Source organism: Cervus canadensis, chromosome 30 (assembly GCF_019320065.1).
Source record: "Cervus canadensis isolate Bull #8, Minnesota chromosome 30, ASM1932006v1, whole genome shotgun sequence".
Taxonomy (NCBI): domain Eukaryota; kingdom Metazoa; phylum Chordata; class Mammalia; order Artiodactyla; family Cervidae; genus Cervus; species Cervus canadensis.
Window position 1 is genome coordinate 31,907,206 of NC_057415.1, and position 24,834 is coordinate 31,932,039.

The following is a 24,834-nucleotide window of genomic DNA, read 5'->3' on the forward strand; positions in this document are numbered from 1 at the left end:
ATTTATTTTTATTATGCAGTCTAGCTTTGTTCTTTTGGTTCCTATGTCAGCCGTAAAACTCACATTACCCCTGCTCTGTAAATGTCAGGTACCAGCTCTTGGCCAAGACCAACACAGGTCTGCCCTGAGGTCTACATGACACCAACTGGGCTTCTTTAAGAGAAATGTTTTGTAGAGTATTCTTCCCAGGTAAGAAACTAGATAATAGGATGTTTATCATTGAAATGGAGGCCACTTTCAGCTACTGTCAGCTATTCAGTCCTTCTCCAGTTGAACAGACTGAGAACAAGTTTTGTTGAGACAAGTGGAGATGGAACCGGAGGGTAGTGGAATCTGGGTACATGCCAGCGAACACCAGAGATAACCATCACTGTTTGAAGATTCTGATGGGTGGTGTCCTAAGGGCCAAGGAATTGCAAGAGGCTCTCCAGGACTGTAGACAAAGATGAGAGAGACTCCTCAGGCCTGGACCACGAATTACTTGCATCACTTGTTTCCTTGTTTGTGTCATCAGGCCCAAATGGTGGTGTCTGCAGTGTCTACTACTGGGGGATGAGCATGAGACATTTTTCACCATCCTGACCAAGGGGAAAGGGACTTCCCTGGTGGCTCAGTGGTAAAGAATCTCCCTGCCAGTGCAGGAGACATGGGTTCGATCCCTGGTCCGGGAAGATCCCCTTAAGGAAATGGCAAACCCATTGTAGTATTGTTGCCTGGAGAACCCCATGAACAGAGGAGCCTGGTTTACTACAATCCATGGAGTCCCAAAGAGTTGGACATGACTTAGCAACTGAACAATAACAACAAATCAAGGGGAAAAGTTGATTGGGCTGCAAACTAGGTTTTTGATGACCTGTGTGATTCCTCAGCTGGTATGAGAATTCCAGGCTTAGTTGGAACCGTACTGGAGGCAGGGTGGTTGGAGATCACAGCAGAGAAGCCCCACCACGCTGACTGCCCCCGGTATCAACCAGACCAGAGGTCTGGGGGTGGGGTGCAGTGTCTCCTTTCTCTGGGGACCTGTGACTGCTTCTCCTGAGGCTCAGACATGAGCTTGGTTATCTGAAACCTGTTCTCTCCCAGATGTCCCAGCCACCTTCTCTAGAAGCCGTCACTGCAGACCTGCTAAGGCAGTCTTTGGTCCCTGTTACCCATGTGACCTCTAGTGGTTGTAACCGGTAAAACTGGCTTCAGGGATGGATTTGCTGGAATACTAAGAAAGAAACAGGAAATGGCTTTAATGTTTAGTAGCCGACCACTTCTCTGTAGTAACTTTTCACCTTCTGTGATTCTCTTTCAGCACACACCCAATTATATAATTTAGCGACAGTCGACACAATTTGGGTTCCAGACCTAACCCTGATTGTTGCTAGCTAATGTAATTTGGACTGATGTTAAGCATCTGAGCCTCCAGGGTCTAAACTGTTCAGAGATGTCATGACATCCACCCTGATTACTACATCCCAGGGTTGTTTTAAGGATCAAATGACATGAAGAAACCTATCATTGAAATGCTGTATAAATGTGTTTGTTGTTACTCCAAAGCTGTTCGTGTCTGTGGTTCTGTAGACCACAGTTGTTTTATTTCATGTGCTTTGGGGAAGACATTTAAACCCTTTCCTCAGATTCTGTATTGGGAATTCTGTCCCAATCCACAAGTTATATAATTAGTGACTGCTATGTGTATTTCACAATGGACTTACTATGAATTCAACAACCACGAAGCTCCTGCCTTGTGCCAAATACCACGATTGGTGCTGGGATCCGGCAGTGACCAGGGCAGATAGGGTCCTGCTCTAGTTGAGTGTATATTCAGATGAGTTAGGGGGATTCTTAGCCTCCAATTGAAATGGTTCCTATCTTCAGGTGACTTTATAGCTTAACTAAGAAGAAAAATTTAAACAACCAGATGTGACACAAGTCAATGTGTGAAAAAGGCTTTCACAGAAGTATAAACAAAGTGTTCTGAGTCAGGGGTCCTGTTGTGGTATGTGTGAAGGGGTGAAGTTTGAGGCAGTGAATACAGACCGTCTTTCTAGGAGTTTAGTACTGGGGGAATGGCTAGTAGGAGATGACTGGGACCTCTTGAGAGATCAGTTGGAAAGTGACCAACCTGATCTTTTGGTATCTGTTTCTAGATTTAAAAGAGTTGCAAGATTTTTATGCAGAATTTCCTAGGAAATTGCTCATTGTTACTCCATAGACATAATTATTCTTTGAGATTCCAAGTAAATAATAACTAGACTCATTGGATGCTTACTGTTCTAAAGATTAACTTTATAAATATTAATTTGGTTCTTGTACCAACCGTATGAGGTAAGTACCTCTATCAACATGCCAGTTTTATAGATTAGGAAACAGAGATAGAAAAACTTAAAAAAAAAAAAAAGGTAACTTGCCCAAGGGTATTTTGCTGCTAAGTAATGAACTCAAACCAAGCAGACTGGCTCTAGAACTGTGTGCTGGCCACTGGGCTGTATTATTTCTCAAAGCTTCATTATAAAAGTTAATCAAAATTTTTAGAAATACATACCAAGTATTCCAGAATTATATTGCCTGAGGCCTGAGATTGCTTCAAACATTTTCGTACAGAGGGGTGGGAGGAAGGCAGGCAGGTAGGACAGATGAAACAGGAGTGGTAAAATCTTCATAAATGTTAATATAGTTGATAAGTCCATTGGCATCATGATAGCATTCCCTAATTTTCATAATAAAAAATAGAAATCATTTCCAGAGGATTTCAAGACCTTCAAATATTTGTACCCTTACTGTTAATATCAAAAGACTTTTTACCAGTGATCTGGGTAATTGAGATCAAAGCAATGAGTTTCATTAAGTTACTAATGTAATGGTGCCCATGTATTAAAAATCATTTCCTACATAATTGCCAAACGGGCTGGTCATATAATTTTTTTTTTTTAACCGGTGAAGGTTGATCTTCTTGCCAAATATGCTTGATAGAATAGCAAAATGTTTGAGTTAGAGTGGACTTCCAAGACAGCGTCTCCCCGTTTTCTCATTTCCTTGCTAGGGAAATTGAAACTTGGAGAACCTAAGTGATCAATCCAAGATTAAAGTGGGAACATAACATGGTTGTCTTCAGCCAACCTCATGGCTGGTTCATGAGAGAGCAGAAATTAAAACCCAAGCTGCCTGAACTCTGAGGGGCTTCCCACCTCCCATCAAAGGAGCTCTGCCTGATAAAGTCTTAGAGCCACCCATGTGGAGACACAGTCCCCAGGCTTCACTTGCGATTCTGGCTGGCTGCATCAGGCAGTCTGGGGAGTAAGGCAGAGAAAGATGAGCTACCTCCCTCCTGGGTCTGCAGCAGGGGGTCAAGTGGGTCTTGAACCTCCCCTGGTAGGTTCTGTGCTTCTGTGCTTCTGTGCTTGAATGGCCCCATATATTTTGTGTGTTTTCTCTGCATTCCTTGTTTATAGTCCCTGTGTCTCCCACAAGGGGCATAGTTGGAAACATCATGACTGTTGCACCTGAAGGTACTTCTCAGAGGTGCGTTTGGGGCTCTGGCAAAAAAACCCACTCCCACCTGGGCCAGAAGTCAGGGCCAGGCATTTCCCAAGAGGGTGGGATGCAGGCAGTCTTAGCGGCAGTGCCTGACATCACCACACCACTGTGACTGTGGACCTGATCTCATCCTGAGAGTTCCTGTTTGGTATCTCAAAAGCTGAAACCTCACCTTTCCCAAGTCTGGCACACCCCTTTCCTACAACACTGAACTTGCGGTTGTTGGCATTCATTCCTTAAGATCTGGGAACTCAAACCTAAATGCTTTCAGGACCATGGCAGGTAAGGTAAAAAGTGAAGCTGGCTGATAAGTGTAAAACCGGGAAGAACAGGCTTGGTTCTCATTCAGGGGTTTTACAACACATGCTGTTTATACAAAAATCTCGGGCTGGTCAGCTGACCATTGGTGACCTCTGATAGAAGAGAAAGAGCCTGGGAAGGAAACCAGGAGACCTGGATACCATCGCCAGCCTCCTGGTGACTCAGCACAGCCTTCTCTTTGCAGAGCCTCAGTTTTCCTCATCTGTAAGAAATGGGTCTTTAAGATTCGAATAGAATACATGTCCCCAAAACAGCCAGAGCCAATGTCTGTCTGTCTGTCTGTCTTATCTGTCTATCTGTCTGACATATATTTGCGAAATGCTTGACAGGTCTCTTTGGTCTAACTGACTTTAGAACCAGTTTCCTTGAGGTCTTTGTTGGATGCGTTTGTGACATTAATCCTTAAGCACTTGGATCCTTGTAATAAAATGACCTGCACTTAACCATCATTCTGGTACCCACGCTCTATGTCACAGGTTGCTTTTTTGCCAGTGTTCTCTTCTTTCCAAAAGCCGTCATGAGCAGACAAGCTTATTAGAAAGGGTGTTCTCTTCGTGTTGTTTGTTTCAGGGAAAATAGAGAAAGTCAAACCTCCTCCATCCCCCACACCTGAAGGTCCCAGCTTGCAGCCTGACTTAGCCCCCGAAGAGGCTGCCGGATCGCAGCGGCCCAAGAATCTGATGCAGACCCTCATGGAAGACTATGAGACACACAAATCTAAAAGGCGCGAGAGAATGGATGATAGTAGTGTAAGTTTCTCTTCCTTTCCTCTTTCCTGCATCCAAGGGTGAACATCGGCCTGGTGTATGGTACCGTGGATCAGGCTCTGATGTGTGTGTGGTTGTCTGGCCAGCATCATGGTACCAGCACCAATTTTCACACGTGTGGTTTAACATGCCTGGAGTTGGGTTGGGGTTTGTCTTGCTTCTCAAAAACATTGATCATGCAAAGAGTGGGTCCTTTTGCTGCCAAGTTCTGGTCTGAATCTATTGGCACGGCTTGTGCATGAGATATGGGATGTGTAGAAAGATACCATGCAGGGGGAACACAGAAAGAAGGACATAAGATCCCCGAAATCACCCACAGACACCAGGGAGCTGACCACAACCATTGCTCACCTGCTCTGTATAGATGTTATTCCTCTAGGCAGGAGTCCCCAACCTCTGGGATCTAATGACTGATGATCTGAGATGGAGTTGATGTAATAATAATAGAAATAAAGTGCACAATAAATGTAATGCACTGGAATCATCCTGAAACCATCCCCCTGTCCCGACCCTGGTCCATGGAAAAATTGTCTTCTGTGAAGCTGGCCCCTGGTGCCAGAAAAGTCAGGGATCACCGCAGAGAACTATGACAAGGCTGATCCTTCGGTGTCTGCCCTGGGCAATCCCTATAAAAGGTACACAGTGCTCGGAAGACTCAGTATGTTTTGGGCTGTTACCAAGCCCGTGTGTACAGTTTGGCAGGAAAGAGCCTTTTAAAATGACAGTTAAAAACCACAGAACTACCTTGCAACCCTCAACTCCGAAAACTTTGCATGTGACGTTCCCATCAACCGCGAAGGAAGTCATCTGCTCTGTGGTTTCTTTCTCTAGTAACAGCCTTAAGAGCCCTTGTTCCCAACAGCCTGCACACCCAAAAGCCTGGGGATCAGCCTCAGGGGTCCGTGTCAACTTCCTCGGAGTCTGCTGGCTTCTGTCTCTTAGCATTTATTGAGGTAACTGCCTCCTCCCCTGAAACAGCTCAGGTCAGTTGAGGATATGCCCCAGCTGACCCAGGACAGTCCTGGTTTCTGCCTCTTATCCTCCTGTAATTATTAATAGCATCCCCTTTCCTTCTTAAAAGTGCCCCAGTTTGGATGATAAATTCTTTGCTCACCTTAAACTTGAACACGAAAGGGCTCACAGTAGGAATTCCATGCTGATTAACTGCCTTTCATATTCTAGTTGGCTAAGTTAAAGGATTTCTGGGGTTGAAGCCAGATACTAAACATTTTAGTGGTAAAGAAAGAAAGCGAACGTGCCTGTGGCAGCCGAATGACCCACTTGGTGTCTCTCAGCCTCCTCTTCCCTGGGCTTGTACCTCAGTTGCTTGGAAAGCTAACCCAGCTCCGCTGTTGGGCTGGAATATTTCTGGACTGTTCCCTGTATTGTACAGTGGGATGGGCCTGGCCCTTGATGGCTGCTGCTGAGGTTTCCACCGCTGGGGTTCCTTCTCTGAGCCTGTAAGACCCTTTCTGCCCTTCTTTGAGCCCTTTTTAAAATTACGGAGTTAACCTTTAGGTATTTTCTGGAGCCTGTGACCGTCTTGAAGCTTAGGGCTGTGCATACGATTTCACACCGTATACCGGCAACCTGGGGTATGGGGATACGGAGGGATTAATGGATCACTTTGCATGTGACCCAGACGAGTGATTTTGAAGCACCCTCTCTGTATCTCTTTTGCATGCCTTTTGTGTTGAAGGGCAGGTGTCAGGGGAAAACGCCATACCTAGAAGTAAAGAGCCTGCTCGTACTCAGGTCATAGGCAGAAGCGAACAGACTGACACTTAGGCAGCCACCTGACATATACCACTCAGGTTGGATTTCCCCCTTTGCATGAAGGAAGCTGCTTGGAATCAGCCTTTTAACACTGATTGCCCTTCACTTACACACTTCTGTCTCTGGTGTTTTTTTTTTCCCAAGTATATCAACGTTTTAGATAAGGAAGAAACCTACTAAGCAAACTGTTCATATTCCCAGATCTGAAAGGCAAGACCAAGTGTTCTGCACTGTCATTGACACTGCAAGAGAACCAAGCTTTTCGCTGTTGAAAGTTCTTAGGGATAGGAAAAAAACCTATCCAACATACTGTATCTCTTTTAAGAAACCCAAGTCTGGAAGAAACAAAAGAACAGTATACTACAGTTGCTTCTAAAGCAAATGAATGATCATCAGTGAGACTTCATCTCAGAGCCACCTGTTAACCTGTCTTAGTCCTTTTGATTCAGGGAATCTTTCTATTGTGTTACCATCAATCACTGCAGAATATGTTGAAGTTTAACTATAGGACTGAACAAGCCTTCATCTCTTTTCCTAGCTGATCTGTGGCCCTTCTTTAATTGTCTCTCATACCAAAATATTAACCACAGGGAGCAGATGGATGGCTTGAAGCCCGAATTTTGTCACTGGCTTCCCTGTCCCAGAAGCTGGTAATTCTTTTCTCCTTGCTCCATCCACATACACGATCCTCGGGGTAAGATGTGGCTTCTTAGCTCCTCCAGCTGCTGTCATCCTAACTCATCTGGGTCCATTGTGACTCAGCAATTGGGCCTGCCACCATTTCTTCCCCAAAGCCACTCGGCAGCTGTGAGTCGCTCACACGTGATCCGGACCCAACCAAGTGTCCACCCTTCGAAGTAGCAAGCTCTTTCTGAACCGAATGAAGAGAATTCTTACATACTCTACTTCCCAAGGAGAAGGCAGGCTTAAAAACAAAATTGGCACGTGTGCCTAGTGATGCGCTGGGTACAATGATGTTAATGAGGGTGGGAGGAGAGGAGAAAGAGAAGACAAATGGAGCTGTGCCTGCAGTTTCCATGAGTAGTTTTGCCAACCTACCTGGGGGAAAAAATTGATCCTTACCATCAAAACAGGTATAGCGTCCCTTCACCCCAGAGTAGCGCTGACGCCTGGAGACCTGTCCCTGGTTCAGGACCTTCCATTTCCCCGCTTGATAAAATATCACATGTGGGCTAGGAGGGAAGCCTCTGGCTCAAGGAATCCCTGGCAGGCAGTGGCACCGAGGCAGCTGTGCAGTATGTGGTGCTCTTTTTCATATTCTTCAGCTAGCCTCTCTCCTGCTAGAACCAAAGTGAGGGCTCAGAGAATGACAGAAGATGAAATATGAAATCATGAATCTCTCTCTCTCTGGGAACATCTGCCCAGGAGTCACTGTTTCGGTGATGTGAAAGTCATCTGTGGATGTTTTGCTTCATTTTGCAGTTGGGGATGAAGTCAGTGACAAGGAACCAGAAAAAAAAAACACCTTTTCTGAGAAAGTGACCCCCGCATGGCCATCCTTGTTCCCCATCTCAGACCTGAAGCAGGATAATCCTTCAGTAGCAACGGTCTTCATCCTCCTGGGCTGGGGCCTCCTGCTTGGCATGGTCACTGATGAGTGTCACCATGCTTGAGGTTCAGCCAGGCTCCACCTCTTGGTGGACCCCTTGGCTAATTTAGGGGTAGGAGGATTGCTAACCCCAACCCCACTCACTTACCCTGGGCTGTTTACCAGCCTATACAGGGGTCTTGTGAGAATTAGGAAAAGGCACCCTTTTCCAAAACTCTGTGAGGATATAGTTGTGAGTCGGCTACACAGCTGGGGAGGAGACTGGGGGACTGAGTTCAACCTCACCCATCCCCCCACCTGGTGTTTTTGTGCAGAGCAGCCATCCTGCTCATAGTATAGGTTTCTCCTATCCGGAAATGTTATCTTACATGGAAATGTCCCTTTATCTGGGCCTGATGCTGTCTCTGGTCAGTCATGCAACTCATAAGGTCCTAATGAATCATCATTTCCTGTAGGGGTTTCTTGGTACCTTGCAAAGGAAGGATATTGAGGCAACACTGTTTTTCTGGCCAGTTTTTCCTCCAACCTGACCTGAGTCTTGGAAGGCAATGAGTTCTTGAGTCAGGAGTGCTCTTGAACTTGTTTGGTAGACTTGCTTTCCCTTTCTCGTGGAAGGGATGCCGTGCTGAGTCTAAAGTACAGCCTCCTGGGCTTTCAGCCCCATCTTCACGCCTCGCACAGAATCTGCCCTTGGTGGCTTTTCCTCTGTTCTCTTTCTTTCTCTTTTGCCCCCAAGATAGTTACTGAAAGCCTGAAAGGGCTTTCAGCCTTTCCTGCCTGTCTTGGTATAAGAGCAGGCCTCTTTGATTCCTGGGTTAAACCAAGGTCTCTTTGATTCCTGGGTTAATTCCTGGGCTAGAAGTCACTACTTTTCCAAGAGTTCCTGACACACTCTTCCTTCCAGACCATGACACCTTTGGGGAATTCTAGCTGAACTCTTGCTCGGGGGGTGGAGGAAACTTGTCTGCTTCCAATGCCCCCACACCGCAGGCTGAAGGCTCAGTCACCCTCAGTGATGCTCCGTGCCCCCAGCTCTCTCAGGTTCTCACACACACCCTAGGAGCGTGCAGAGGAGGGGAGCACTCCGCATCCATCAGCCCCTGGTCATCAGTCTGATCATGATGCAACATGGTTTTTCAAGTGCAATGCCTAAGAAGCAGTCGGTGATCACAGTCATATGATCCCCCATCCAGCCTATGGTCACCCTGCCAGAAACCAGTCAGTGCCTTCAAGGTCCCATGAAGTGTAAATGCAAGGTCATGACCACAAGTCTGGAGGGAGCTGTCAAAAGTCGGTCCTTCTAACTCATCACCCACAGCCAGGACATATTTTCGCTGAGCTTTCTTTACAGCGACCTTTAGTTTCCTAGAGGAACTAAAGGATTGTTCTAGTTCCTACATAATCACCCCATTCTCAGGAACCTGTCTTGGCCCCCCCAAGGTAGAGATGAAGCAGGCTGCTTGCTGTCTCTTGGCAACGCCATCCTCAGATCAGGTTCAGAGACTCTGCCTCCACAGACCTTGCATTCAAACCATTCTTTGTCTATGGTTAGGGTCTTCTTTTCACGGGACAGCAGATGACAAGACTGCTTCAGGCTCAGAGAGGCCTACAGGAAGAGGAAAGGGCTGTTTGTCTACAGATGACTACGGATTCTAACGAGTCCAACGTGACCCTTGGACCCTAAGGATCTTGCTGGGGGGCAGCTGGTTGCATAAACAACAGGGGAAAGAATCTTGTTAATTCAGATCATAGCAAATGGAAGTGACAAATCTTGAATTAACAAAGTCTGGCTTATCTGATATTTTTATGGAGGAATAATAGGGTATCTGCTTGCTGCAAAAGATACACTTTTAAATAAACTGATATCAGATGAAGCAAGTCTTGGTGTGGGTGTGTCCTGGTCTCCCGACGCCACTTTCCCTCCTGTCCCCCCCACACCCCACCCCTTCCCCCCACGTGGTGCTGGTCCCCAGCTGAGGGGTGTCCCCTGCGTCTCTGCCATTTACTAACCCTGGTTTTTCCCTCTCTGCCAGTACACCTCTAAGTTACTGTCTTGCAAGGTGACTTCCGAGGTACTTTTCCGCTTGTTTTGTCTTGGTCTCCCTGCATGCCTGAGCCAAGTGCATGCTGTCGTGGTTTGCCGTTTCCTGATGGGTTTTTTCCTCCCTACCTTTTCTGAATGGGATGACTGCCTTGAGATGTTGGCGTGTGTGCAGCAGTGGTGTACGGGACTGTGCTTTGCTGTGCTGTGTGCCGGGCTGGACAAGGCCTTGCCTTGCTCATGGATCTGGAAGATGTTTGGACTAGAGGGCAAACAACAGGGAAATAGCTATTTGGATTTTTGTTTTTTTTTTTTTTTTTTTAGAAGCTGATAACAAATCTCCTCTGGTCTGTTTAGAAAATCATGTAGCTCAAGAGAACGGGGCCTGTTGGGTTGGATCAGTCCTTGGTTTGGCTCAAACCCAGAGAGCTCCACGCGATCGCTTTAGGATAACTTACTCCAACTGTGAACCAATCCAGTTCCCCTTCCCTGCCATCTTTAAACCTGTGTTTTTGTTTTGGACGTTCCTGCAAGCATTAAATTTCCCCCAATGCCTCCTCCTTGACCCTACAACTTCCTTCTACACAAATTTCTCAAACTTGTACTGTGAAAAAGCACATTTTAAAATGTTTTCCATTTTTTCCACATTTATATTGACTTATTTATATGCTATGAGAAAGCATATTGGTTTTGATACTTTTTATTTCTATAGCATTTTCATTTTAAAAGAATTATTGCAGATGTACAGAATTGTAGAGAATCATTTATTCATTCACCTGGTTAACAATTTATCTAGGACCTATTACACATCAGGCGCTTTATAGGTTCTGAGAAGATAGTGGTCACCTGAACAATGCCCGTGATCCCATGGAGCCAAGAATGTGCCTGTGTGCCAAGTATATGACAGAGTTAAATAATGAAGCCAGCTTTGTCCATTCTTGTCATTTTGTAATATTTGCTTAATATTTTATAAAGAAATTAATATTACCAATACCATCCAAGCCCTCTTGTTACTTCTCCCAGCTCTAATTTCTTTCTCTCTTGAGAGATAACTTCTCTGGAGTTTGGCATTGATTGTTTCCATGCATGTTTTTATCCTTATACTATATACTATATATGTCTGTATACATAAATTATATATAATGGTTTTGCATGTTTTAGAACTTTCCATAAATATATCGTATTTTAGCATCCAATAAGCTTTATTCTGTCTGCATCATTTTTTAATGTGTCCGTGTTGATGCTTACAGCTCTATTTCACTCATCATAGCTGCTGTGTATAGTGTTCCATTGAATGAGTACATATGTATTGATTCATCTTTCTAGTGATGGAAATGTAGGTTGTATCTTTTCTCTGCCATTACAAACAATGAATCAATGAATGTTATTGTACATAGCTCTTTGTGTGACCCATGGAAGAAGGTCTACAAATATATCTAGAAGTAAAAGTACTTGTTCTGGGGCTTATACAGGCTCATATTCACTACCTATTGCAAATTATTCTTCAAATTGGCTATGCTAACCTATAGCACAATATATTGGGTTGACCCAAAATGTTTGGGTTTTCTATACCATCTTACAGAAAACCTGAATAATTTTTTTGGCCAACACAATATATTTTATATCTCCATGTTTAGCAAAATAAATGTAGTTAACTATAGATATGAATTGATGATTATCAGTGGTTTTTTTTTTTTTTTTCCAGAAAGTATAAAATGAATACTGCGAATATCATTACATGGACCTTCTTCAGTGTCTAACTGTGGTTCTTAGTCGGGGGAAGGTAGTTTAAGAATTAGACCCTAAGCCCACATTCCCTTTGAGTCAACATAAGATTGATGTAAATCTGGTCTCATCCATCCAAGGAAGATAAAACTGGGTCCTGTCTACCTTCAGTGGAAGAGTTGGGGGATAAAATATTAATACAAACATTACTTAACACATCTGTCTTTTGTTTCACATCTCCAAAATAAAATTGTCTAGGCCGATTGCTACTCAAAGTGAAGTGATTCACTTGAATTCCCTAAGCATTGGAGAGAAAAATTAATATTAGAAGATTGTTCAGAGAAAATTGATTTTTTTTTCTTTCTCCCACCAGACCTAAATCTGAATTAATTTGTGGAAGATAAAACCTTAAATCAGGTCTTTCTATTTTTTTAATGTTTTTTTCTTTCTATTTCAATGGAGAATGTATATTGTCCTTTCTGATTCTTCTTCCTTCAAATTCCTCCCAGCAACTGAACAGAAGTGGAACATGGTATTCCAGACCATTGACTCCACACCCAGAGTTCTGGGGTCAAATGTTAACTTTTCCTTCTACTAGTCTGATTATTTAAACCTCCTTTTGGTTCAGTTTTTTCATATGTGAAATGCAAGTAGTAATAGTATGAATCCCATAGAACAGTAGCAAGGATTAAAACCTCAGCTGGTTCATGGTACCCGTGATGTATGTGTTTATTATTATCAGAGCCCTGGAGGCAAGTGCTTTTCTTAAACCAGAACGGAAAGGAACACACTTTAGGAAATAAAGTTAATACGCAAAAATCTAGAACAAGGGTTCTAGATTTGCTAAAGCTTTATTCACACACACAGACATAGTACTCTGTATTAATCGGGCAGCAGAAACTCATCTACATACCTTCCCCAATGGCTTGGCTTTTGAATCTTCAAAAGGCCAGTTGTAGGATGGCTTCACTCCTGAGCCAGTCCTAGATCATAAGCCTCGTGGACCTGAAGACAATTTTATAGCAAGGTCACTGGCTCTTTTAGTTATGCTCTGCTGCTTATCTGATCTGAGCCTTTACTCGCGACTTTATAGATTTCATCAGAAATCCAGGCTTATGATAAGTAGCATATAAATTAGGGGAATGAAAGAAGAAAAGAGGGCTCATTATTGGTACAGTTGAATTATTTGGGTTGCCACAAGTAGGTGTTCAAACCCAAGATGTACTGAATGTTTCCATAATTATAAGTATCATTTCTCTGCCCATTGCACTTTTTGGTGACTAAGCTCCAGGAGGAAGAGACTCTTCTGTCCTAAACATGAAGTACTGTGCCTGACACTTCGTAGAAACCCAAGAAATATCTGTAAAATGGTTGGGTAGTTGGATTGATATGGGTTCCCAAAGAACAGAGTAAAGTAAATCTATTTAACATGATTGAGAATTAAAACGGGGCCTAAGGCCATCTGAAATGGATGGGGACACTTTTTTTTCAGAACCTTAGATTGATTTTTAGCTCTTATGTAAACCATTCGGTTTGTGTCTGCAGTCTGCAAGGCAAACATATGACTGTTTATACAATGAGAGCTCCTTGTCAAAATGCCTTATGTTAGAATACCACTTGATTGCTTATAAAGCCCTTTCACATGATGAGAGAAATGCATAACTACTGTTTGAGAACTTATTATGCCCTGGAAGCTATGCTAAATGCTTTAAATGCATTGCCTCATTTATTCCTCAGACCAACTTGGTACTATAGTTTTTATTATCCCCATTTTACATGTAAGGAAACTGAGGCACAGAAATAATAAACCTTCCCAAGGTCATGTAGTTACTAGGATTTATTTAACCTTAGACCTGCCTGGACTCCAGAGTCCACCCTTCTTCCTGAAAGAGCCTGTGAAATAGAGCAGGTGTTGTGTTTATAGGTAAACTTTCTTTATACATAAAGTTTAAGAGACACAAGATGCCATGAACAGCAGCAGCATGTTCCAGGTAGAGAGCTAGAAGTAAAGCTGAGCACTTGCCATTCCCGTCCCGCACTGCCTCCCCGTACCATGCTACCACGCGTTGACCTGAAGACTGCCGTTGAACTCTGCCAGACTTGGAAGCATCCTTCTACTGATGTCTTACTCTTAGATATTGACAAAGTGACCATGATATGCTTATACACGAACACTTTAGGGCTTATGTTCTTCACGATGAACATCCCTTCAGGAGACCTGACTGAGTTGTGTCCCATGTGTCCTGTCCAGCCATCCCTGCTAGGAGGACTAGGGAAGCCTTCCCATAGAAAAGTGCACTGCAGCTCTGGGAAGTCCATCAATTTATCAGAGGTGCAGAGAAGCAAACTGAGATGCCTCCCCCTGCTCTCCCCTGCCCTGCCCAGACCTTAATCTGTCCAGAGTCTGCTTATGTCTGGGCTCCCAGCACTGCCTGTAAACGTGCATCTCCTTGCTTCTCTGGAGTTGCCAGCATCTCTGTCGCTTGCCAAAATGATTGTTCTTTACATACACAAAAGCTTCATTCCATATTGGCTGGATAACCAACCAGTGTTGGCTCTACTGGACTTTTCTTTAAATTCAAAAACTGCGCATCCTAAGCCAGCACCACAATAATTGACCTGATTGGTGTGCATGGGCTTGCTTTTGGCGTAGTATTGTGAAATTGAACCGTTCTCCTGTGTTGGCAACCTAAACGTCATTCATGCGGATGTCATCTGGATCAAACTCAAGCAGGAGCTGACTGGCTGAAGGTTTCCCCTGGAGTCCAAGGCTCTTCCCGGGAACCAGAGGGAGGGTGGTCTCACCCTGGTGGTGATGAGCCAATTTGTCCTCGATGTTGTCACCTTCCATTTCCTTTATGAGTACCTATGGCCCTGATGCTACATCAGTATGCTCAGATTCCTTTATTATTGGCCCCAGAAGCTCATTTTCTTTCCACTTAATTCCTCTTGCAAGCTTAATTATACCAAAGTAGATTTTTGTGATATAAATAAGATCACAGCTTGCATAGGTCCATAAAGCTTGATGGAAGGAATCCACACTGGTTCAGTGGTTTGAAATTCTTTTCTGGAGACTAAGACCATTCATAGCTGTGCTAATGTGGTAGTCACTAGTTCTAGGAGGTTACTGAAATCAAGTATTTAGTTTCTCAGCCACACAAGCCATGTTCTAAGCACTCAGTAGCTGCATGTGGCTAGTGGCTGCCGTATTGGGTAATGCAAATGCAGAACATTGCCAACAGACTGCGCTCATCTAGAGCGTGTAGCGATCCGCTTTGTTATCAAGAAGCTTGATGCAGGGTCAAGTCTAGTTCAACAAAACGTGCAGAACATTTCAGGAAAATTAAATCTCTCTGAACTGAGAATGATGGGTCAGATGGCAAGTGAACTTTGGCTGTGAGATGAAGGCATCCCCCAGGACCTCCCACCGCCCACCTTTTCTTTCATTCTCTCCGGTCTTCCAGCTGGTTCAGACACTTTCCCGCTCTCCTCATTCATTAGATACTGTTGAGGGAGGGAAAGGACGAAAGAAACAGAGAACTCAGTTTGTGTACATGATTGATATCCATGAACTCTGAGTAATTTTTTTCCTTCTCTCTTAGGTCCTTGAGGCCACGCGGGTTAATCGAAGAAAGAGCGCATTGGCTTTGCGCTGGGAGGCGGGGATCTATGCCAACCAAGAGGAAGAAGACAATGAATAATCAACTTCCTTCCACCCAGGAAGCTTCTTTGGTGCTTGGGTTCCCAAGAAACCAAGAAATCAACTCATCAAAGCATTTTAATAGAATATTTATTAAAGTGCAAACGAACTCAGCAATCCTTATGCAGGCCAGAAGTTACAATTTACAGTGATGAAAAAATAAAGTGAAAAAGCAGTCCACCCATCAAACTCGAACTCCTGGGAGTCAAAAGAAAAAGGATTTTGTGTGTGTGTGAGACTCAAAGGATCGCCTGGGTTTGGACCACAGTTGATCCCAAAGGACAAAGAAATTATGAGCAAACCAACATGGTTGCTCCAGGCAGAACCGAGACCAGGCTGCCTGGGTGATGAGGAAAACAGTGGAGATGTGGCCATTTGGAGAATCTGAGAAGCTGGGGCTGTCCCCCTGGCAGAGGGTATTTCCCTGTGCCTGCACTGGTTTCCCACCCACGGCCACATCACGGGTGTCGGACCAACTCCATCCACTCCAGCAGCCATAAAATAAGGTTTCTCTCTCTATTCGCCCAGAAGAGGCAACTATTGTCCCATATCTCTTTCATTTAATTGTTTTTAATTAGGAGCAGTGAATGATCACAATCCGTATTTTGAAGACAAGATTTCTTCCTGTTGCAAACACAATCTGTTCTACATTAGGAGGTTGAGGAAGTGGGGGCAGAAAGCCAAACCAAATAGATTATTTTAGCTTTAGGATCTTGTCTGCTTATGATATTGACTGAGCTACAGTTTATGAGAACACATTTTCACAATTCTGTTTCTTTATATGAAGACTATATTTAGGGGGCAACAACTATTTTTATGATGGGGTGGGGGAATCTATCCATGTATAAAACCTGTAGACATTGAACAGCACGGTTCAAGAGGGGAGGGGTATTTTTAGAGTGGCAATAATTGAAAAAAGGGCGAACTCTGCCTTGGAGAGGTAGATGAGAAATAAAGAGGTGTTTATAACTATATTTTATATATAAAGTGAACCTTCAAGGGAGTAGGAAGATGATAGATTATTTTGGATCAGTCAGGAAGGAAAGGAAACAGTAAAGAAAGCTCATGAAAGGTAGAGAATAAGGGAGGGAGAAAGAGTGGGAAGATGAGGAAGTAAGGGAGATTATTTTTGCTGAGCAACCAATATTTTTCAGGATGATACAGAGAAAAATATAGAATAGAAATTTAAGTGCAGGCTTAGGATCAGCTACAAATCCTAAAGATGGGTGTGTGTGGGTGTGTGTGTGTGTGTGCGCGCGCATGTGCGCCTGTGTGCCCACACATGCCTTTGTGTATTTTCACAAAGCGCATGAGTGCTCTCGAGTAAGGGGGTGTGTGTGTGTGTGTATGTGTGTGTGTGAGAATTAAAATTCCAGAATGGTCATGGGACAAAGGTGTTCACTTATTTCCTCCAAAGCTGTTTGCCAGCGTCAGGAGTGAGCGAGAATTTCTTTTTTATGAAAAGGATATAGAGGCTCCGAGCTGATACAGTATTTGTAATAATCAAGTTGACCTAACATGGTGTTTGCATGAGTCACAATGGCAAAGTTTTGAGCAGTTTTGTAATTTGACATTTAGGAAAGTTTCATATTTATTCTCACGCTTTGTATTCATGCTTAGTATAGGCTAAAGGATGCCAGCTTTACTCTGTCTTTTAAAGCAATATGATAAGGGCATTCAATCATGGAATGCCCTCAATTTCTGGATGAGAAATTTTTTAACTCTGGCCATGAGAAAAAAACTGACCAGCATTCTTTTTTTTTTTTTTTAATTAGAGGATAATTACTTTACAATATTGTGCCCTTTGTTTTACAACTGTGTTTTTTTTTTTTAAAAAAAGCAATAAGTAAGTTAGACCTCACTAAAATTCCTTTTTGTTTTTATATTGTTCTGTCATAAGCGCTAATAGGTTATTCTGACAAGTAGCAGTTCCACAAAATTTGTATGTAGATGTCATGCACACTATCTTTGCTTCTGTTATTAGACTAATGTTGACTTTAGGGGAAAGTTTATTCATAAACAAGTGGTGGACACAAAGTAGAAATGGAACTGTCGGATAACTTACAACTTTGAAACTGCCAAGGGAACCTGCAGTTTGAAGCCAAATTCTGCAGATGGGTAATTAGCACCATCTTCAAATGGTTCATGCCCCTGAACATTCCGAACGAAGAGTCAACAAAATGTGCTAGCCACTGGAGATACGCGACAGATAAGATCCCTGTTGTTACGAATTCTTTTTTCAAGTGGGAGAGGCTGGCACAGAGACAGATGTTCCCAGGAAAATGAGATGAGGAGTCCTGACCAGTGACATGGGAGTACCCTGAGGATTTCCAGCATTGTTCCCAAGACAGGCACAGGAGTGACCACTGATGGGACAGTAGCATTGTGTGGCCCAGGGACACGGGCTGCTTGGATGCCTGGAGAGCAGAGCGTTCTGTGCTTCATGATTTCTGGACTAACTCTGGATCTGGTCATGACTGCAGACTAGATACAGATGGACTCCCCATCTTTCGAAAGAGTCCTCAGGACTTGCCTGAAGTGTTTGGTTCTGTTTTGAAGGAAACTGTGTACCCACTTTAATCCTCCATTTGAGAAGAGAATGGGCAGCTGAAAAGAAAGCTTAGAAGGCCACGCAATTCCTGCAGTTGCTGTGGAGGCAGATAAATCGGTCTTTGACTACAGTTGATTGAACCAGACACACTTACTGCGTAGAGTCACAGAGTTGGGATCCTTTGGTCCATGCTTTGAGTAGGCAACAAATCCAGCGTTTCCGTGACCCCCTCACAGTCACAAAGCCGTTTAACTGTGGCCCCCACATCTCCAGCCTTTGCTTGTTCCCGTCTGCTGCCGTCTGATGACTGCTCAGTTACAACCCTGTTAAAATGTACATTACAGTTCCCTTGGAAGAGCCAGGTTTTCTCTGCGCTCTTGAGTTTTTTTATTCATTTAAGAAACATTGGGCCATGGCTTTGTACATATCACTATGCTAGGCTCTGGGATCCCAAATTAACCCCTTAAAACTGTGTGAAGATGCAGCAGACCTGGAGGAAAATCACTCCTGCCTCATCCATTGAGAGGAAGAGGCTTGTCCACACATTGGCTGGCCTCTGATGCTCATCCCTGCCCCCAAATAGCACGCAAGCTTGTTAATCTCAGCTAGAACAAATGTTTAGATTCCGTAGATGTTAAAAGCTTTCCTGAAAGTATTCCATCCCACAGTGTTTATAGATGTCCACTTTCCTCCAGAACTGATTACCTACTGACATTCCTTGGCTTTCTCATCCAGAAATTATGGAAACAGGGTCTGTCAGTGGCAGGAGGCTGGGCTGTGTCCAACGCAAAGGACACATGCAGTTTCCTTGCCTTTTTACACCTGTGCATGCTGCCCACCGTAGACAGTGATGTATAAGCCGTATATATAGCTCAGTGTCCACATATATACACAACACACACACACAGCATAACAAGGAACACTAAAAACAGTGTTGACTCTTGTCTCTGAAGACAAATAATTTAACATTTTTTCCAACTGAAGAATGGATGTCATTAAACTATGTATTGAAAAAAAAAATAACCTACGTGTTTAGAGATGGTGACTATATCCAGTTTTAGTGACAGAACCAATTTCCTGAATTTTAAGCATTCAGTGAGTGAGCTGCCAATTTTGATTTTGTGTTGCTCTTTACCCAAATGACTTTTTTTTTTTTTCCCCTTTTTTGGAGGAGGGGGCAAAAAGCAGCAATACTGTGTTTGAATATGATCCTCTGGCTCTCCTGTGTATGTTAACCACTTCAATGTTATTATCCTGCTTTGGTTTTATAGTGATTGTGAGGCATTCAATGCAAGTATACAGTTATTTTCTCATTAAAACCCAGTGTGTGTGGTGTTTTTATAAATGATGGCCACTTGTTTGACTGGGGTGGGGGTGTTGGAGGACTGCGCTGTGCGAGGGTGGCATGCCAGTGCCCTTGCCTCTAATTCCATGGGGGGAACATCTGCTGCTTGCATGTTTGGAACCAAGAAAGCAACACGAGCTGGTGGGGCAGACCTTTGACAGGCTGTTGGCGATGCCCCAGCTGCCCTGGCTAGACTGGAAACTCCGATGGGACCGACAGAAATGACACGGGTGCCTCTAGAGGAGGTAGGCAGATTCCAAGGTCAGAGATGATGGGGCGAAGGGCAGGATGAACAGTGACGCTCACACTTTGCACGTAGGTCCTAATTTTTATTATCTGTTCCATTCCCCACACCCATATTTGGCTCTGATTGGGTGCTAAGTCGCTTCAGTTGTGTTCGACTCTTTTCAACGCTATGGGCTCTGCTCTGAGGCATAGAGAATTTCAGACTTTACCGAGCGTCTGAGACCACAGGTGAACCAGAAAGCTTCCTCCCCTGATTCCCTCCTGCCCTCCCTCCACTTCATCACCCCCAGCCCTCATCTGTAGCCACGCTGGGCTGTCTTCCATCTTAGACCCTGGAACTAACCTGCACCCAGACCTCCAGTTGCCTGTTCTTCCTGAGCACCTCTCTCTCTTCCTGGGGTCTCCTTTCAGCTGCTGCTTTCTTCATCTCTCCCCATTTATGTAACTTCTTTCGGTCTTCCCCCACCCCTACCCCACCCCACCCAGGATTGCAGTCATATTCTCCTGTTCTTCCCTACGGCATCATGTCCAGTCTCCGTGTGATGGGAGTTCTCAATTTTGAGGGGAAGGGGGCAGAATCAGGCCCCTTTGAAAATTTGATCAAACTCTATAATAGGAACGTATTAACATCTTTTAAAATGTGTTTTTAATTGGAGGATAATTGCTTGACAGTGTGTTGGTTTCTGCCTTACAACGACATGAATCAGCTGTGAGTACACATGTATCCCCTCCGTCTTGAACCGCGCCTTTCCACCCCTCATCCCCAACTCCCAGGTCATTCATTACAGAGCACCAGGCTGAGATCCATTTCACACATGGTAGATGAATAGGTAGCATTTATGAAGCACTGAGAAAGTGACAGGCGTTTTCTACAATTTCCACAAATGTAATCTATTTCTTACAACAATTCCATAGGGTTTTCTGTTTTGGTTTCTGTTTGTCTGTCTTTTGGGGCATTTTTTTTTTTTTTTTTGGCTGAGCCACGCAGCTTGCAGGATCTTAGTTCCCCGACCAGGTATCAAACCCAGGCCCCTGGCGTTGAGAGTGGGAAGTCCTAACTACTAGATGCCTGAGAAATTCCCTGGGGTTGAACTATTTTGATATCCATTTGACACGTTAGAAAACAGATGCCACAGAGCTCATAAATAGTAGCGCTTGAATTTTAACCTGGGCAGTCTGATTCAAGTGTTGCTCTTACCTACTCTTCCCATAAAAACGCACGTTGGCAACTTCACATGCAAGATCCAGTAGATCTGATGCTGTGTGTGGGTCTGGGTGACCTTACCACACCTCCTCCTGCTGTGGGCTCTTGTGAACCAATGCCAAAGCTGTGATAGGAGCTGGAGTCTTGGGGGAGAGCAGAGTTTTGGTGGCAGCCCACTTCATTCAGATAAAGTTTCTTTATTTGAATGAACTCCCTCTAGGCTCTTTCCTTTGGGGTCAGCTCTCCCAGGAGGTAGTGGGAGAAGATGACCCAGGCTTAGTGGGAGAAGATGACCCAGGCTTCCCATTGCCAAAAAGGAACCAGAAGTGACTGCAAATGGGTGATCAAAAGGTGCTAAAATTGAATTGTGATAGCTGCACGTTTATTAAAACTCATTGAATCGTACACTTGGAAACGAGTACATCTAACGGTATGTAAGTTATACCACAGTGAAAGCCACAGCAAAAAACAAAAGGATGGGGGACTCAAGGAACTGGAAGAAAAGTTCAGGCAAAAGATCCAAGGAGGTCACACAGCCTGAGGTTGAAAAGAGGAGTCCTTCAGGCCAACATTCAGCCACCAGCTAATGAGGAAGAAAGCTTGCTGTCCTTGAGGTACCCCCCAGGAACCAGGAGCAGAAGAATTGTCGTCATCCATGGATTCAGCATCCCGGTCCTCTTTCCATCCATCACTGCTAACACCTGAGGGCACCAGGCAGCGCCAGGTGAGTTCAGGTAAACACAACTGAGATCCGGTGGGCAGGGCTGGCTGCTGGGCACTCAGGCTGCGTAGCGCCAGGGAGTGGGTGGAACTTGGAGCCTGATACAGTCAGAGTGAAAGGAATTTGGGGTGATGTTTACTGACGAGGCTCTTCCTGAAAACCCACTGATGTGAGGGGTTATCCTCTCACGAGTAGAGGGCAGGTGTGCCGGCCTTTTACACATCAGTGTAAAGGCATCAGTGTAGGGCATCAGTGGGAAGCTGGAGGGGACCTATGGCCACCACCCTGGGCTCAACGCCTCTATTTTTTTCTTTTTTAAAAAAATTGAAGTACAGTTGATGTACAATGTTGTGTTAGTTTTAGGTGTACAACAAAGTGCTTCAGTTGTACATACATTTCTATCTTTTTCAGATTCTCTTCCCTTATGGCTTATTACAAAATAGTATAGTTCCATGTGCTATACAGTAGATTCTTGTTGATTAGTTTAGATATAGTTGTGTGTATATGTTAATCCCACACTCCTAGTTTAACCACCCCCACCACACCCATGCTTTCCCCTTTGGTAACCAAAGCCATGTTTTCTTTGCCTGTGGGTCTATTTCTGTTTTGTCTATGCGTTCATCAGTACCATTTGTTTTTTACATTCCGCATCAGCTCCCCTGGTTTTATTGGTGCAAAGAAACGAATAATGAGGTTCCTTTGGAGCATTGCCCCTTTTAATTATGAGCTCCTTCAGCCACAAGAGGGTGGTGACTATAGCCCTCCCTGCACACAACCCACTCAGAACTCAGAATTGGGCTCCTAGGGGAACAGAACAAGTCGGGAATTAAAGGGAGGAATTAAAAAAGTTTGAAGTGTGCCCGATGACATTAAGACAAAGAAGGGACCTTGGGAAATTCCAGGGTCCACACCAGCAATTCCTAAATATCACCCAAGCATTTCAGACACTTTCTCTCAGAGAAGAAATGTTTGCCCGATAGAGACTTTTAAAAATTGACTCCACCAAGAGAGTGCTCTCAGTGTCAATTAACCTTACAGGAGGACTAACCAGATGCTTTGCTCCAAATCCACAGGTGGTGGGCTCTGAACAAGTGGAGTGGATCCACTGGTCCCCTAGAGGAGTAAAGTCAAAAACCTTTCTTCCCCTTCTTTGGTTTTCCCCTGCCTTCCCATTTAGAGAACATTCTGCCTCTGCCGTGGCCTTCAGCTGGTACCTGTGATTCACCTCTGAGGAGGAGTGCTGTTTGTCAAAATTTTGAGTGGACCTCTGCAACACTTGGAGGGCTTGTTAACCAGAGATCTGGACTTGTACCCAGAGTTTCTGATTCTGAAGGGCTGGGTATGCAGCCCAAGAATTTTCTCATTAGTTTTTCTGGAATGCTGCTGCTTGTCTAAAGGGCCTCACTTTGAAAATCACTGGTCTGGAGTGTAAATAATGAATAGGGTCTGGGCAAACAATTTATGTTTGAAAACTGGGGAATTGATGAAGGATTTATAAGCTGCAGATACATGTGGTTTGGGGATGGTTTTGAATATTCTTGGGGCCACTGTTTGCCCAACATAGCCACCTACCACTTTGTGGGTCTTGGTGAAGCAGGATCTGAGTTTCACTTAGACTGTTTGAGTGAGAACCTTCTAACTGGGCTGAGAACAGTTCTGTTCTCATATGTTCTGACTTTAATTTCAGGGTGAGATCGAGGGATTCATTAGAGCTTTGGAAGAAGGTCTTACTTTGTAGAGTGATAGCAACATCAGGACTCGGTGACATGAATTTGTTTGAATAACATGGTTGCGTAATTTAAGATGAGACGCAAGATGAGGGGTCAGGATGGCTTAATCTCCTACAGCTCCTCTCAATTCTGACTCCATCTGCCTCACCTGGAGAACTTTAGTGTTTGGATTCAATTGGTAGGGGCTTCCCAGGTGGCGCTAGTGGTAAAGAACTTGCCTGCTGTGTGTGTGTGTGTGTGTGTGTGTGTGTAGGGGCTTGCCTGCTGTGTGTGTGTGTAGGGGCTTGCCTGCTGTGTGTGTGTGTGTGTGTAGGGGCTTGCCTGCTGTGTGTGTGTGTGTGTGTGTGTAGGGGCTTGCCTGCTGTGTGTGTGTAGGGGCTTGCCTGCTGTGTGTGTGTGTGTGTGTGTGTGTGTGTAGGGGCTTGCCTGCGTGTGGTGTGTGTGTGTGTAGGGGCTTTGCCTGCTGTGTGTGTGTGTGTGTGTGTGGTGTGTAGGGGCTTGCCTGCCTGCCGGGGTGTGTGTGTAGGGTGTGTGTGTGGTGTGTGTGTGTGTGTGTGTAGGGGCTTGCCTGCCTGCCGGGGTGGTGTGTGTGTGGTGTGCATGTGTGTGTGCTGTGTGTTGTAGGGGCTTGCCTGCCTGCCGGGGTGTGTGTGTGTGTGTGTGTTTAGGGGCTTCCCAGGTAGGGTGTGTGTGTGTGTTTAGGAGCTTCCCAGGTCGGGTGTGTCTGTGTGTGTTTAGGCTCCCCAGGGGGCGCTAGTGGTAAAGAACGTGCCTGCCTCTGTGTGTGTGTCTGTAACTCGCTCAGTCATGTCCAGCTCTCTATGACCCATGAACTCTAGCCCTCCTATGCGATTCTCCAAGCAAGAATACTGGAGTGGATTGCCATTCCCTTCTCCAGAGGACCTTCCCAACCCAGGGATCAAACCTGGGTCTCCTGAACTGCTGGCAGATTCTTTGCCGTTTGTGCTACAGGGAAGTCCAAATTAAAACTGAAAAATAACTACAGGAGACATAAGGGACACACTTTTGATCCCTGGGTCGAGATGCTTCCCTGGAGAAGGAAATGGCAACACACTCCGGTATTCTTGCCTGGAGAATCCCATGGACAGAGGAGCCTGGTGGGCTACAGTCCATAGGGTTGCACAGAGTCAGACACGAATGAAGCAACTTGGCATGCTTGCACAAATGGTGTGGGCTGGAGCCCAGGCATCAGTAGAAATTAAAAGCATCCCAGGGGACTGTAACACAGAGCAAGCTTTGAACGTCACTGTCTGATGCTATAGGTCTTTCCAAGGTCAAGCAATGTTTCCACACCTGCCTACTTAATAAGGCCACCCGGTGGCCACCTATAGTGCCTCAGATGCTTTTAATTTTCCTTCTCACATGGGGAGGAACCCATATTCTTCTATTCTGGGCAAGAGAGAACTATCCAAGTGATTAAGATGTTTTGTAAACCCACAAAGATCCCAGGAGTCATCAGTGGAGAGTCAGAGGGTTCTGGGAGCTTACAAGGAGAGATTTAGGAAGGAACTTCCCAAGATGAACATGAAAGTTGCAGAATCAGATCGCGGGGTTGGTGGAATTCCTCTTAGTATTCTCAATGTTTTCCATT

General features: G+C 44.6%; 1 protein-coding gene across 7 annotated transcripts in view; it reads left to right on the forward strand.

The window, feature by feature from the left end:
* The window catches only part of PALM2AKAP2 (PALM2 and AKAP2 fusion), a 492,701-nt gene extending 473,406 nt beyond the window's left edge, over positions 1 to 19,295 (forward strand). For 6 of the 7 annotated variants that reach the window (XM_043453110.1, XM_043453111.1, XM_043453107.1 and 3 more), the window contains 2 exons: positions 4,417 to 4,595; positions 15,328 to 19,295. In XM_043453110.1, coding sequence (XP_043309045.1) covers positions 4,417 to 4,595; positions 15,328 to 15,426 — 278 coding nt within the window. In that variant the 3' untranslated portion in view covers positions 15,427 to 19,295. The remainder of the gene's footprint in view (positions 1 to 4,416; positions 4,596 to 15,327) is intronic. The other variant, XM_043453108.1, reaches the window with a different exon arrangement.
* The last annotated feature ends 5,539 nt before the right edge of the window (positions 19,296 to 24,834 follow it).